A 15,397-nucleotide genomic window follows, 5' to 3' on the forward strand; every position below is an offset into this window, starting at 1 on the left:
TTCCAAGCAAGGTTCTGATGGTCTGCACATGGACGAACTACTCAGCAGACAAGAAGAGCACAGACATGTTGACGACTTGTAATAACGAACCGTAGATGGGCGCGGGGCTAGGAATGTGAATAACCATGGCCTCATCAATGATTATCAGATTCCGGATTCCTCTGCCACAGTGGGTTTTGGTGGACAATACTCATACCAAGTACACCATATGGGCAGGATCGTGAAATACGTCGATATGAGTGCAAATGCGCAGAATGTTACGAAGTGAGCAATAATATTGCACCATTCACCGCTCTCGTCGTCAAAACCATGATCCCACTTGCATCGTTGATAAGATTCTACGGAGTATGCCCAGCCAAATATCCGATTTTAGCAGCAAGTTTCAGGGCAAACGGTCGGTACCTTAGGTAGCTTTCCCTTCCCCGTAGGACAAATTAACGTTGCGCAGTAGCGCAAAGAGAGAATGAAAAGTTCAGCTGTGTCCTTTCCATTGGTAAACGAATGATGACCACGCGAGCGAGACTCCTGTCTTTAATTACTGCTGCCTTCTAATTGGACCGAGGTCAGCAGCACCTGTCGTCGAAACATGAGGAGCTGTCAGATTCAGAAGAGCTGTCCAGACGAGCAAGTACTGTGCCCGCATTTACTCGTATATCTCCACCTGCCAATGCCGGAACAGTACTTAAGCTCCCTCCCAGGGTACCCAACCTCGGTGGCCCCCTTCCTGTAGAATCGCTCAACCGTCATCTCCCCACTGGCAGTGGCCGCTGAGTTCCTACCTCCCAACCTGACCTCCCGCCGCTCTTTCTGGTCAGCCCTACCTATATCCAGTAACCGCCTTCTTTCAAACCCGGCCACGGCATTTGCTCAGAAACTTCTCTTGCGCATCGCCGTCTGCCTTTTTACATAGTCGCATTGCATTCTTTCTTTGTGCAAGTTCCTATAAGTATCACGCATTCATCGATTACAACTATCAACGCCTTCACCGCCGCCAGCTCCATCCTCCACCATGGACTCTGAAGGCGAGGCCAACACTGCGCCCTCTACTGAGGAGCGACGCAACGTCCAGGTCGACAATGCCATTCGCGCCATTCAGGAGAAGAAGCCGGTCCCTGAGATCGATTTTACCATTCACACCATGGAGGATAACACCCAGGTCAGCACCTTGGAGCGTGTGTGCAAAGGTTCGTGATATCCCCTCCAGTTGTCGCCGCCTCAACCCCGCCATCATCATCGACAACAATACTGTCGCAGATTTGTGCACAATATTCCTAGCTACCACTCGGGCTGGTATCATGGAGCCTACAACATTAAAGCTATGGTCTTTCTCATAAGCTTTCCTCACTTTGACTGACTCGAATCTATCACATTTTCACAGATGTCCAAGCACCTGCCATGTACAAGCCTACCGACGAGCAATTCTTCGAAGATGACACCCATTCCAAGCCCAACCTTCAGTTTCTTAAGCAGCATTTCTATCGCGAGGGTCGTCTTACCGAAGAGCAGGCTCTTTGGATTATCAGGAAGGGTACCGAACTTCTGCGCGCCGAGCCCAACCTCCTGGAGATGGACGCCCCCATTACTGTCTGTGGTGACGTTCATGGCCAGTACTACGATCTGATGAAGCTGTTTGAAGTCGGAGGTGACCCCGCTGAGACCCGATACCTCTTCCTCGGTGACTATGTCGATCGAGGCTACTTCAGCATAGAGTGTGTCCTCTACCTCTGGTGTCTCAAGATTCATTACCCCAAGACCCTCTGGCTGTTGCGAGGAAACCATGAATGTCGCCACTTGACTGACTACTTCACCTTCAAACTCGAATGCAAGCATAAATACTCAGAGACTATCTACGAGGCCTGCATGGAGTCATTCTGCGCTCTTCCCCTTGCTGCTGTTATGAACAAGCAGTTTCTATGTATTCATGGTGGACTGAGCCCCGAGTTGCACACACTCGATGACTTGAAGAGCGTTCGTTGATCCGCATCCTGTCCACATGCCTGTGACTGACATAACTAGATTGATCGTTTCCGCGAGCCCCCTACTCAGGGTCTTATGTGCGACATCCTTTGGGCTGATCCTCTCGAAGACTTCGGCCAGGAGAAGACAAGCGACTATTTCTTACACAACCATGTCCGAGGATGTTCATACTTCTTCTCCTATCCAGCTGCTTGCGCCTTCTTGGAAAAGAACAACCTTCTTTCTATCATCCGTGCTCACGAAGCCCAAGATGCCGGCTATCGCATGTACCGCAAGACCCGAACCACCGGTTTTCCAAGTGTTATGACCATTTTCTCCGCCCCCAATTACCTCGATGTCTATAACAACAAAGCGGCCGTACTCAAGTATGAGAACAACGTTATGAACATTCGGCAATTCAATTGCACTCCTCATCCTTACTGGCTACCCAATTTCATGGATGTTTTCACCTGGTCTCTTCCTTTCGTAGGAGAGAAGATCACCGATATGCTCATCGCCATTCTCAGCACCTGTTCCGAGGAGGAACTTAAAGAAGAGACGCCCTCCTCAACCTCGCCTGGCCCCGCTTCGCCAGCTTTGTCCAACGACCCTGAGTCGATCGAAGTGCGACGCAGAGCCATCAAGAACAAGATTCTCGCCATCGGTCGACTGTCTCGTGTATTCCAGGTGCTTCGCGAGGAGTCGGAGAAGGTCACAGAACTCAAGACTGTATCTGGTGGAAGATTGCCCGCGGGAACCCTCATGCTTGGTGCCGAAGGCCTCAAGAACGCAATCAACGGATTCGAGGATGCTCGAAAGGTTGATTTACAAAATGAGAGGCTGCCGCCCACTCATGAAGAAGTCGTCAAGCACCAGGAGGAAGAGCGAAACACCGCGCTTCAGAAGGCAGCCGATGATGCCAACAACGACAAGAAATTGCAGCAGCTCTCCAGAAGACTCAGCACGTAAGTGATGCAATATCGTGCCATGAGCCAGGCCACTAATATTCGCCAGTGATCGCAAGAACCGGGCTCCAACGTCATGAACATAGTTGTACAGTAGCATATACGTTATTGTTATAAATACTGGTGAAGGACTTGGATGAACGATTAATTATCATTCTCCCATATATGAAGGCTGCTGAAGGCTGCCAGGTTTTCCTCTTCATCGTGACTTGACACTCTGGTCATTATACTAGCAACGAAAAGTCAGGTTGTTGTTACTGGTCCTACGCTCTGAACTTGTGCAGGGAACAAGGCAGGATAGACGACAGCGGCGTTTTTCCGGGTGCCAAGTAGATATGCAAATAGCATTGCACACTGTCTATAAGTGGATGTGCTACCTAGAGGCTCAAGTTGGCGATGCACCTTAATGAATACATGAATGCTTTTCAATAGTCGACTGTGCTTTGGTCTGAAGATAGAAGCTCGGGGAAGCTCTCTTGATAAACCTCGGAGTAAGCCGCTGCAACCGTCATTTGGACGCTGGCGGCAGACTTTACAGCCACAGTACGTCGTATATCTGCTGACATCCATTCTTAGAGCATCTCTTCGCCCAACCGATACTGGCTGGCAGGTAGTCTCAACTGTCGGAGACCAGCAACTGGTAAAAAAAGACGCCGAAACACCGACATGCTGTGAGATCAATCCTACCAAATTACTTTTGGTTTTGAGTGTTATAATGGGTTGAAGATCGTTAGTTTAATATGAAAACATAATATGTTAGCTTCAAAGGAAATATTGAAAGATACTCACCTATATGAATTCATGGCCGTCTCCAAGGTTGTTCATCTAGGGTAACTTTATTAGTTAAGGCATTTCACGTGATCTGGCGTTTTGTATGTCACGTCGCTCAAAGAACCCTTTGCTTGACTTGAATTATGTCAACTATTCTTTGTTCTCGAAAATTGCCCCCTAGCTTTAAGGCTCACCATACTTGATCGGAAAACTGCGCTATGCGCTGATCTTCAAAATTCGTCTCCGCGCTTCCACGACGCGCGTTGTCACATCTCCTTTTCAATATCTTGCGCCTCAGCAGATACCACCAACATCATGGCGCAATCAGGTGTCGAACAACCACCGTCGAATGGCGAAAAGGCGCCTCCTCCTGAACCGCGCAAATTCAAGGCTTCAGATCTTCCTCTACCTTCGGCTACAAGAGCAGCAATAGAATCGCTTGCCCATAGCTTCAAGAAAGAGGGAGCCTACGATTCTATTCGAAAGCAAGTTTGGGACAAGTTTGAAGCCAGCGTACGAAGAGATAGAAACACATGCGCAATGCCATACTGATGCATAATTAGGATTACGAGGCTCAGGTCACGAAATCGATTCTCGAGGTGGCCGAGCAGGAAATTGAGCGCAACCCACAGCAGCTTCTCACACTTGATCGGAGAAAGGCTGCGGCTCTAATTGATGGCGCCCTAGAGAGATCTGGGGTTTATCACAAAGCAGAAGATGTCATTAGCCAGCTGATCGATGTGGGCGCCATAGAGGAGCGAATCCGCGAAACACGCCGGGCCGAAGTCGGCGAGGAAGCAGCTGAGGCAGAAAAGCTTCGGGGCGCCAAAACAGACGAAGAATATGAGGCCGAGACTGAGGCTCGACGTGCGGAACGCGAAAAAGTTCGGGAAGAGCTGCGACAAAAAGAGGCTGCAATCGAGGAGGAGAAACGAAGAATCCTTAAAGAGGAACGAAAGAAGGAAGAGCGAGAGCGAGAGAAAGCCGAAATTAAACGCCAGGAAGAAAGAGATGAGCGTCGCCGAAAGCGTGAACAAGAGCGCGAGGAGCGTGAAAGACTCCGCGATATTGAAAGAGAAAAGCGACACAAAGAGCGCGAGCGCGAGCGTGACAGGGACCGAGACCGTGATACAAGGGATAGGGACAGGGACAGGGACAGGGACCGAGACAGAGATCGCGACCGAGACCGTCATCGTGATCATGACAGGCATAGGGATGATCGCCACAAGGAGAAACCAGCGGCCTCTACAGAGCTGAAGGAGAAACTCTCCAAAGAAGAACACGATCGACTGGAGCAAGAGGCTCTGGCCGATTTACTCCGCGAAAGCTCTAAGCCAGCCCAAAAGCAAGAGTTGGAGATTGATTCATCCCTCGCACCGCCACCACGCAAAACAGGACCTGTTTCGGCCATCAACCCGATCAGGCGAGAACGTTCGTCGATTGCAGAGGGCCGCAAAGCCAGCGATGCAGGGCTCGGAGCTGAACGTGACGGCCATGGAACACCTGCACAGACCAAGAGAACTGAAGCGGACGACCGAAAGCCGAGACGTAGTGCTTCTCGGATCGTCGACCGCGATGGGGATCGCGAGAGAGACAGAGAGCGTGATCGTTTAAGGGAACGAGATTCTCGTCGCGATAGACGCTCAAACTCCCCACACAGAGGCATCAGTGGGTCGCGTATTCGGGACAGACGTGACAGAAGCCGGTCTCGAGCTAGAAGGGAGAGGACTCGTTCGCGGACTGGCAGAGAGGACCGTGCGGTTAGAAGCCGATCGCGACCCAAGTATGACCACTACGAGCGAAGCAGATCCCGAAGACGTGATCGTAGCCGTTCTCGACCTAGAGTGGTTGAGCGAAGAGAGAGAAGCCGATCAAGACCTAGACCCGAGCGCCGAGATCGAAGCAGAGACAGAAGGGACCGCTCACGACTGCGCTCTGATAGACGGGAAAGGAGTCGTTCCCGCACTCGACGTGACCAAAGCAGGTCTCACGACACTCGTCTTGGTGGAGCTGACCATTATGATCCTCGAGAAAGAGACCGTGAACGAGACAGAGATCGACTTCGTGACCGAGAGCGCGACCGCGAGAGATCTCCTCTGAGACGCAGAAGCCGAGAAAGATTTCGTGACGACTGTGACCAGGCAAAGCCTCGTGAGAAGGAGCAGGATAAAGCGGCCCCCGAGAAAGAACGTGAAAGGGAAAAGGAAAAAACAACTGAGCGTCGTAGTCGTTCTCCATCACGGGCCACTGCCACTGCGGCTCGACCGAGCTCCAGCAAAGCTCAGGATGGCATCGAGGAGTGGAAGATGGAAGAAGTCAGAAAGCGGGAAAAAGAAGCCAAGGCTTACCTGGCGGCTCAGAAGGACGCCAGGAACAAAGGCCTCCCGATCCCTGGACTCGACGACAAAAAAAGTAATGGTGAAATATCTCCTGACCTACGCCGCCGCCGGATTCAGGACGATATCGACAGATATACGCCCGGAGGTCGCGAGGAGCGGAGGAGAAGCCGTTCTAGGAGCCGTAGCCGACAGCGGGATGCAACAAAAGATCGAGACCGAGATAGAGATAGAGACAGAGACAGAGACAGAGACAGAGACAGAGTTGATCGTGATAAGCCGAGGGGTGGAGATAGCTATCGCGATCGAGATAGGGACAGAGACAGAAGAGACAGGGACAGAGATCGCGATACGGATCGACGTGATCGTGACAGGGATCGTGAAAGAGAACGATCGAGGGACAGGAGGAACAGGCGAGAGCGTAGTCTATCTCCTCGACGGGAAAGGCGGGGAAGTCGAAGCCGCCGTTGACAGTGAGTTGGTTTTCACATAGGAATTATAATCTTGGCAGTTTTCAGAAGCATTGGAGGTCTAGTTATACAGCTGGAAGTTCGTTTGCCATGGGTTAAGTGGATTAATAAGATACCCCTTTAAACATGAATTACAATCATAGCAAGGCTCTTCGAACAGTTCAGCGTCACAACGATGCATGACTGATGGGACAATTAATTTCATTAAAACGCTTGATCATTATTAAAAGTCTATATAATGCCTAAGTGAAATCGTCATCAATGGGCAAACCACGACGAGGTCACCCGAGTTACATGCTCGCTAGATAGCCCATGATAATGCCATAACGCGCCAGCAATTATCACAGTGATGAAACCCAAACATCCAATCATGATGCCTTTGCGTAAAGTAGGAGACATCTCGCCCTCTCGATTGAGGGAACCGGTACCCCATGCAACCGCTTCTTCCCACATGTTGAGAAGTTGTTCGTAACCGATCGAATATAGAACAAGACCCATGAGGGCAACGGCGTATCCCAGTGTTTGTGTAAGGGAGATGTGAGTACCCCAAAGCACAACAGAAGCAGCCACGAGAAGGATGCTCTTAAGAATACCACTCAGAGTCATGACAAGTCCTGATGTTTTACCGATCTGAAAAGGAGTCAGCAATGAAAGTGAAATGCTGAGGGTCGGAGTCTGGCTTACAAGGAAAACGCTGATGACATTCAAGAAGAATGCAAGGCAAGCATTGGCAAGCAGTACGCCATACCCGGCTTGAGCTGCATCTTCCCATTTAAATCGGGGGCCTTCACTAAACAAGACAACGAACATGTTCATAAGGGTGCAGACAGGTGCGTAATAGTAGAGGCCGACAAGAGGATCCATACGGAGACCCTCAGCGCTGAGCATGACCTGGATCATGACAACACGCACGGCTTCTGCAATGGTGCCGCACATCTGAAAGAGAAACCCCCACCAGGAGAACTCGATCTCTCCAAAACTTGAAATGGCGACACCAGCAACAATGAGCATGATGTTGCCAAATGTCTTACTATCCGGCTGAGCGACACCCCACACCCACGAAGCCACGAGAGTGCAGACAGGGCCGGTAGATTTGAGCATCTGAATAAACGCAACAGACAAGTAGAGGTACACGATGTTGGAGAAGACGAGCGAAGCCGAGTAGAGGACGCCGATGGGGAGGATGGTCCTTATGTAGAGTCGTCGAGTGATTGGGAGTGAGTGGCGTGAATCGAGAAGAGAAGTAGTACGAGCAAGTAGCTGCGTTGCTATTGTTGCAAAGACAAGATGCCATGTTGTGAGGATGATAGCTGGTAGCTTGTTAGTTTCGCTTCACGACACACTATGCATGAACAAGTAGAGTACTCACGATATCCTATAAGGGTAGGTTAGCAAACTAACTCAGTTTGACACAACTTGATTGATAGCAGGCGACTTACGGAATCCAGCAGTGTCGATTAGCCACTTGTTGAAGAGAATCGTGGTATTGGAAAAGAAAATCCATGTTCTGTTCAAACATCATGTTAGATATCCCCGCACATATAGAACTTGGCCATAACTAGAGTCCACATACATTATGTAGACGGAGGCGTGTATTCCTGAACCTGTTCCCTGGTTTAGAGGCTTTTCTGAGAATCCATTGTCGACAGCCTCAGACCCACGCGACATCCTGTTGTTGGCCTCCAGATCATTTGATCCCGCCATTGTTTCGAGTGTCTCAGTTTAAAAGTAAACAACACTTCGATTTCGTTTCTCGAGATTGGGAGGAGTAGGAAGTGATCGGTGGCTTGCTGACTGTCGTCGGAGTCACGATACGGCGCGTAAATAGTGTAAAGCCACCTGGAGCTAGACCCAAACTCTCGTGTCTTCGAGTGACGTATTGTCCAAGGGAGAGCAGGGAGAAAAAAGTTTGAGAGTCCAAAAAGAGGGAGGAGAAGAAAAAGACACCGAAAGGAAAGAAAAAGAAACTTGGTGTCTTGAGAGGCTGGAAAGAGAGAGCTCGATGATGAGGAGGTCTCACAAGACAAGTCGAATAGCACGTTTTGGGCAAGTGGCTGGTCGAACAACTTCCTTCCTGTTGGTGCAAGCGAAAGCTGATCTGATTCGAGCTTGTTAGTTGCGACTGCCTTCACTTATTAGGTAGTGATTGTGATCGATCTGTGTATGAGAGCAGGAAGCTTCATATACGTCGCTCTTTGTTGTCAGAATTATTTGCTTTTCAGATTTATTGCAGAAACAATCAAAAGAAACGGAAGCAGAGACAAAAAGTAGGAGATAGCGCTTCAAATTTCGACCAGGCACCACACACGTGGGTTCATCGTACTTATTAATTAGTAAAATACCAAAACACGATACGGATACAATCACAGTCAAGGATATACGTTTTCTCATCGCGCTCAGCCTCGAAATAGGCCTGTCCCTAGCCAGACATCGGCTCAATGTTGCCGATCTCTGACATAGACAACCCAACATCGGCTCCCAAACGAACAAATCCTACGACTCTACAGAGTACACGCCCTGCTCTTCAGACAAAGACGCCGAGTTCCAACCAACAACTGGGTCAAAGAGCGGAACTAATACGTCAACAGACCCTCATGAAAGAACTCCCCGTCGCTCGTCTTACTCCTCGTACCTGCCAAGCAAGTTACGCTCAAACCTATCATCACGGGCGAAGCTTTTCCAGTGCAAAGGGGCGCAGGGCAAATCGTCCCACAAGGCAAAAGCAGCTGGCTAGACGGCAAGGCATGCCCATCCATGCTGATCAGCACCTGGGGGCATGGATGCCAGAGACCCTGCCCCGGGGGTTTCTGTTTACGGATTGACCAATCAGGCTGATGCATTGACACAGCTAAGCGTCGTCCCCTGGTTGGTACAAGAAGCTTGGCATAATTGCGAGCTGTTTATACGAGGAGACCCTCCTTGGTCTAGATTTCATCTGTAACCACCTAACTTGTTTGGTCCTCTGGACTGTGGGACTGTGAGACAGTGAGAGCAGGATGAACAGAAAGCCCATGGCAGCTGTCAATTCTCCCTTTGATCGGTCTTGGCCGAGTACATAGCACCTCACAGAGACACAGACCAGGTCCTCGAAAGTTGAACTGGCTCTAATCTGATGGGGCCACTAACAATCATACGAGCTCTTGAATTCCTCCAGAATTGCGATGTTCATTGCATAGGAGGAATTGTGCCAAAGGACTTGCATATCGATGGCATCTCATCTTATCTCTGACTAGTATTTTCCTCAACATGACACATTTAGCAGATATTCAGAAACTCATCATCAACTTAGACGCCTATGCTCTCCTTACTAGTTGCCGATTTAACCGCGGACTGAAGTTTATCCCGCTTCTTCAGGAGGTTGATCAACCAACTGACACTACAAAATACCACTACGCATTCTGCCGTCGGCGTTCTGCCGTTATTGTTTCGGCACTCCGTCGGGTCCGTTCCTACTGGAGTGGGCCAAACCGCTTCTCGACTCTCTATTCTCGGCCCTTCAGTGCCGGCACCATATTTATAACTTTTTTTTTTTTTTTTGGCCTTTCCCTCACTGAAAGATAGTCATACTAACCCATTCACCGAAGCGAGAACAACAATTTCGGTTCACAATTCCATTCTGGCTGGCTTGTGATAACGATCGGTTTGCTGAGCCGAGAAACCCGTCTATGCATTATAGTGCCGTGCACAGTAGCACCATTGGTACCAACCCTTATAATAACCTAACTAGCTGCAATACATGCACTTTGAACCGCTTGATCTCTTTATCCCAGACCCTTCTTACAATAAACAGGTATGCCAACCATTGTAAACTGGTTCTTTAACGCCATCGCTATGCTTTTGAATAAAACCCATAAATGACACCACGCGTGCCTGCTCTTCGCCTGTTGCGCACCGAGACTTGAAGCCCTGGCTACTGATGCACCGCCTCTTCCTTTCCAAATTCCATCCTTCAGCTTTGCAATGCATTATGGCGTAACATGAACCAATGAAGCTGTATTGGCGATCAAATTAGAGCCGCGCGTTGTCGCTTCAATGGCAACCTGATCATTTGCGATGCATGACGTGGCGTCTTCTCCCAAATTCGATCCCTCCTTTGGCTTGCTATTGGACTTTTGAATTTCGTGCCCCTGAGCTATTTGAGCCGTTTTGTCCGTTGCACTGGCCAGCCCGGTCGCGGCACCCAGATCTGCAACCTCATTGGCATCTTGCATACTTTCGTCTTGATCGTTCATAGCCATCGTAGAGTCCACACAGTCGTAAAAGAGCATAAAGACGCCAGGAGAGAGGGTTAGCACTACATCCTCGCTAACCTTTGAGACGTTGTGATCGCTCAGTCTCCACCAGTCCATCCCAGGTTCGTCGTTGTCGTTCTCTTGATTCTGTCGTTCGAGCTCAGGTTGAATATCCACCTTGCTATCAGGTTCCTCATCGTCAGCTGCTTTGACAGGCGGGCTATGTCGTGGATATTTGCGATAACATATGTAGTGCCCGTTCTCGTGCCGACCATAGTGTGTCACCACTGCTCGAAGCTCATAGATAGGCCCCGTAATTTTGGATGAGCCTTGGTCACCAGCTATCATTGATTCTCGAGGGTCCCCATCCCATTTCTCCTCTGCACTCGATGCTTGAGTCGAAGAATTGGAGGCACTACCCAAGCACCACGGGCCAAGATCCAATGTCATGGGAAAGTTGACTGGAGCTGAATTCTTCATCATGTTGAAAGTAGAAGGATCAAACACCGAACGTTGCATGTGGACAGCCAGGCTTTTTGGCGCACGAGAAATAACAATCTGCTTGGTCTTTGTAGAGCTGACTTTGTTATTGGCCGGAATGCTGCACTTTTCCGTCAGAGTCTTTTCCTCAAAATCGTCTTCCTCCAAAGCTAGCTTCACTGCCTCAAGTCGGCGCAGAGCCTTTTGGAGGTGCTCGTCTGGCGTCTCGTTGTGTCGCATCCTGTCTACCAACTTAGACAAAAGGTCCTCATGCTTCAGAAGGGTACACTTGGCACACTCGACGTTCTCGATCGCTTCCACTTTGCTGTAAGCATCCAGCCTTTCATACAGGTCATGCTGATGCTTGTTCAAACCAAGACTCAGTGTCAAGCATGTGAAGGGTATCATGGATAGCCCCTCGGAATATCCACACCGAACACAGGCCACTCTTTGTGCGAGCATACCCTCCAACGGATTGTGGCTCGACTTGATCTCGGGTGAAGATATTATGCTTTGATAACCACTGTCGTCGCTATACTCACTTACAGCAGCGTCGTCTTTGTCAATCTTAACGGCCAGACCGGGATGTTGAGGTTGTGCATTCTTGATAGCTTTTGCGACACTCTTATCGATATCATCTAATAATTTGGAGTAGTATTCCTGAGCATCCTGTTGGGTCCATGTGCTCATAGACTTGAGCAGACTTGGAGTCCATAACGTGCGCCCATAATTCGAAACGTCGTTCAGGTCGGCGATAAGAGTCCGTAGTGTTTGCGCAACGTCTTGATCGCCACTTTTATTCGATGCTTCAAGATAGGTGGAGAGGTATTCAGGTAGAGGTTTGAGTGATGAAAGTCCTTGGAGTATGCTATTCTGGTAGCATGAGTTGTCCATATTGCCAAGACCTGGTGGACGATCGGATTCGGTCTTCAAGCCTAGAACGCTGCCGGTCATGGAGAGGGCGCGTTTCCTAACTTCAAAGACTGAGGACATGACGCCGCCGGGGTGAGTCAACCCCAAAACCCTCCGCATCTTGTCGCTTTTGACGGCATGGTGGCTTCGTTCGACGAGACACATCGGCTCGGAGGTTGCGGTTGCAGTAGAATTATCGGGCGTATCCAAGGCATTCAGGAGGCTCTCAGGGACAATGAATACAAGGCCGTCCCAGAGCGTGGTTCCTAAAAGGCGTATTGATTCTTGCAAGGTGGTTGTTGAAGCATATAAGTTGTATGTAATAGTGATGACAACGATGAGACAAGAGATTAGGACACTCGGTTGGGTGATGCGATCCCAAGGATTCTGCTGTGGAAAGAGCTGTCGATGAGCTGTCACTTGATCGTCGTAGAACTCGTCGAAGTCAGGATGTTGAGACGTCATGCTGTATTGGAGGCCGGATTAACCTCCGCCTAGAAATTCGAAGTTGCAGCGCAGCTCGGAGTGTTTTAGCCTCGGACCCGTGATCAGTAAAGTAGTGGTAGAATATTGGTGCCGATCGAAAGGTAAGCCATGGCCTCCTAGTTCTATGGGCGTGAAGATGCGACAGAGAAAATTGATGCGATAAGCGGATTTGGACGGTGGTTGAAATAACGCAGTTGGCAGAAATATGTAATTTGGAACCGCCACTTGATGAGGCGAGAAAATCGGCAGGGGAAGAAGAGGCAATTGCGACAATGAGATGTGGTCGTGTTGGAACAGCTTTTGCTGAAATTGATAATACTACATTGCATCTTTGCGTTAGTGGGTTCTAAAACAATAAGACAGTGCTGTCTCATACTTTACACTGTACATTGTTCCTGCATCTTTAGTCTTACCTTGCCTTAGGTTGCCGTGGCTTTCTATATTACAGTGTAGACAATACAAAGTAATTTACTATATATAGAAGACTAGCAATCACAAGATGCACCACAGAGTCATCCGTATGATGTTTGTAATCTTGTAAATGAAAATTCCAGACACTTAAGAAACCTGACAATCCCACGATGACACATCTTTCACTGCCAAAATCGCAAATCAAGTAGGCTAGATAGATAGGAACTGAAAAGAAAACAATAGTAATCTATGTACAAGAAAAGTAAACCGTTCATCGTTTTGCATATCATGTTCATCATAAAGTCTGTTTTTTCTTTCTTTCTTTCTTTTTTTTGTTTCCCTGTTCAAACTTGTCATTGCCGTTTCGCTGGAACGACATAAGCCAACTTGGGCTCCTCAACGGCAGCATTTTCGAAGTTCGACCACATACAGAGCGACACGGGTGTTGCGGGCAGCTCAACGGGGCTTTGGTTCTCCTCTACAATTGGGGCCAGCGGTGGGTAGGAGGGTGTGAACCCAGCCGTGGTTGGTGTAACAATGAACTTGTCATCAGGGCCACGAGCCAGGTGCAGGTGCAATGTTGATGGCGCACTTCTTGTAGAGAAGTATCCCCATGATTCTCGGGCCAACGACATTTCAGGAGTTTCTTGATCTCTCTTCTTTCTGAACCATTTCATCCATACAAATATGCCTACTCCAACCAGACAGCAGACGCCAGCAACAGTGCCTGCAGTCACCGCTCCTGTTGGGCTTATACCGCTGCCCTTCTTCCCCTCTTCCTTATCACCTGGGGCGGCTGATTCTGTAGTCGAAGTCGTAGGATCAGTTGAGGCAAAAGGCGGCTGGGAAACCCTGTCAGGCACTTCTGATGTTTCGACTGATAGGATATCAGAAGTTGACGAGGATGTAGCTGTGGATGTTGGAGCAGAAGTTATGGCTGATGTATATTCAGGAACCGGGAGCAAGAAGGCATAGCTTTCGTCCTGGTCTTTGTCGAGTACGCATTCCTTATCGTCTTTGCAACTATATCCAAAAGGACAGCATCTCTTGGCCCCATTCATGGCGCCGCAGCGCTTTAGTTTCCGATCTAGTGCAAGTGTTTTGACCTCAGCTTCTGGGTTCGTTGATGGGTTCTGTCTCTCGATGTTGCAGGTTATGGGCAAAATGATCTCGCACTCTCCTTTCGAGTTCTTTGGGCAGCACAAAGCAGTTGTGTTTGCCGCAAGGACCTTGCAATCAGCCTGCGAGGAGCAACAGAAATCCCCGGGAAGGTCCTTGCCACACCAATGGTCTCCAGATATCGGACACGACCCATCTCGCCTTTGGTGTTGTGACGGGAAGTCCAAGAAGGATGGAGGAGCCTTTCGAGGGCTTTCAGGTTCTTCGTTGGCAAAGACTCTGACATGTGGTTCAACGGCGGCTGGACTTGCTGGAGCCAGCAGAAAGGAAACCAGCACAAGGAAGATCCTGAGGAGATGTCCCTCGTGAGGCTGGAGAGTGAAAGCCATGGCACATCTACATGGAAGATGGGCGATATCACCGACAGGCTGGAGGTGAGATATGCCAGAAAGAAAGAGAGTTGCTAGTAATGGGAGCAAAGCGCCTCATGTGCAGACGCCGTGCAGCAGTTCTTGATGATAAAGAAGCGAGAGACGCAACTGAAAGACGCATACCAAGCTGTTCCGGCAGCCCAGTCCCATTGTTAGCTCTTCCCTACATGAATCACAGACCAGAATCATCTCTATTTTTCGAGCTGTTGGTTCTGTTCTAAGAAACAACCAAGTCAGCCTTGAGAGCATGGGTCGCGGATCGCCTGGAGATGCCAATCACGAAGGCATCCTAACCGCGGGCGCGACAAATAGCGTGGACTAGGCCCCAAGAAGTGGTCGATGTGCCCCTCTAAGTTATTCTCCCCTGACACAACCCAAACGCTCGGAAGCGAGGCCAGAAACGACTCTCTTCTATAGGACGGTGGTGTCGAAGCCTCAGGGATTGAAGCGATGCAGGTTCAAGGTCTGGCGCTTATACAAGTGGGGAGGATCCTGGGGGGACGCGCTATTGGGAGTTGAGACAACCACTTGGCCGCGGATGGTAGACGCTCAGCCGGCCAAAACGAAACGAAGCAAAACAATTGAGTTAATCATTGTTCCTGTAAGTGTGTGTCCCCGGGGGTACTGACCCGGGTTCTGATAATGGGCTTGTGCTGTAGCTTACTTGAATCAAATAGCTTTTTGAGAGGAGTGAACCTCGAAATAGCAGCTTCGGTATCGCAACCATCAGACTGACATTTGGGCCTAATCATGACCTCAGTTCCTGTTTTCAATTGAGAATTATCGATCGGATGCATTGTACTAGACATGGGTGGCTTAAAGAAAGAA

General features: G+C 49.4%; 5 protein-coding genes across 5 annotated transcripts; 2 read left to right on the forward strand and 3 right to left on the reverse strand.

Annotated features, from left to right (window-relative positions):
• Nucleotides 1–1,009: 1,009 nt before the first annotated feature.
• CNA1 (3',5'-cyclic-nucleotide phosphodiesterase (PDEase) (3':5'-CNP)) lies at nucleotides 1,010–2,925 on the forward strand (the record flags this gene model as incomplete). The annotated part of the gene is made up of 3 exons (XM_044824432.1): nucleotides 1,010–1,184; nucleotides 1,379–1,968; nucleotides 2,017–2,925. 3 exons carry the CDS (start codon nucleotides 1,010–1,012, stop codon nucleotides 2,923–2,925), a joined length of 1,674 nt encoding a protein of 557 aa, XP_044680089.1.
• A 1,082-nt stretch (nucleotides 2,926–4,007) lies between these two features.
• J7337_006774 (uncharacterized protein) lies at nucleotides 4,008–5,792 on the forward strand (the record flags this gene model as incomplete). Its single annotated transcript, XM_044824433.1, has 3 exons — nucleotides 4,008–4,205; nucleotides 4,256–5,300; nucleotides 5,362–5,792. The coding sequence occupies 3 exons, from the start codon at nucleotides 4,008–4,010 to the stop codon at nucleotides 5,790–5,792; spliced, it is 1,674 nt and encodes a 557-aa protein (XP_044680090.1).
• Nucleotides 5,793–6,756: 964 nt separating this feature from the next.
• On the reverse strand, nucleotides 6,757–8,202 carry J7337_006775 (uncharacterized protein; the record flags this gene model as incomplete). Its single annotated transcript, XM_044824434.1, has 5 exons — nucleotides 6,757–7,128; nucleotides 7,183–7,808; nucleotides 7,868–7,873; nucleotides 7,938–8,005; nucleotides 8,072–8,202. The coding sequence occupies 5 exons, from the start codon at nucleotides 8,200–8,202 to the stop codon at nucleotides 6,757–6,759; spliced, it is 1,203 nt and encodes a 400-aa protein (XP_044680091.1).
• Nucleotides 8,203–10,463: 2,261 nt separating this feature from the next.
• Nucleotides 10,464–12,587, reverse strand: J7337_006776 (uncharacterized protein; the record flags this gene model as incomplete). Its single annotated transcript, XM_044824435.1, has 1 exon — nucleotides 10,464–12,587. One exon carries the CDS (start codon nucleotides 12,585–12,587, stop codon nucleotides 10,464–10,466), a length of 2,124 nt encoding a protein of 707 aa, XP_044680092.1.
• Nucleotides 12,588–13,372: 785 nt separating this feature from the next.
• On the reverse strand, nucleotides 13,373–14,080 carry J7337_006777 (uncharacterized protein; the record flags this gene model as incomplete). Its single annotated transcript, XM_044824436.1, has 1 exon — nucleotides 13,373–14,080. The coding sequence occupies one exon, from the start codon at nucleotides 14,078–14,080 to the stop codon at nucleotides 13,373–13,375; it is 708 nt and encodes a 235-aa protein (XP_044680093.1).
• Nucleotides 14,081–15,397: the final 1,317 nt, after the last annotated feature.

This window comes from Fusarium musae, chromosome 5, assembly GCF_019915245.1.
Source record: "Fusarium musae strain F31 chromosome 5, whole genome shotgun sequence".
Classification (NCBI taxonomy): Eukaryota; Fungi; Ascomycota; class Sordariomycetes; order Hypocreales; family Nectriaceae; genus Fusarium; species Fusarium musae.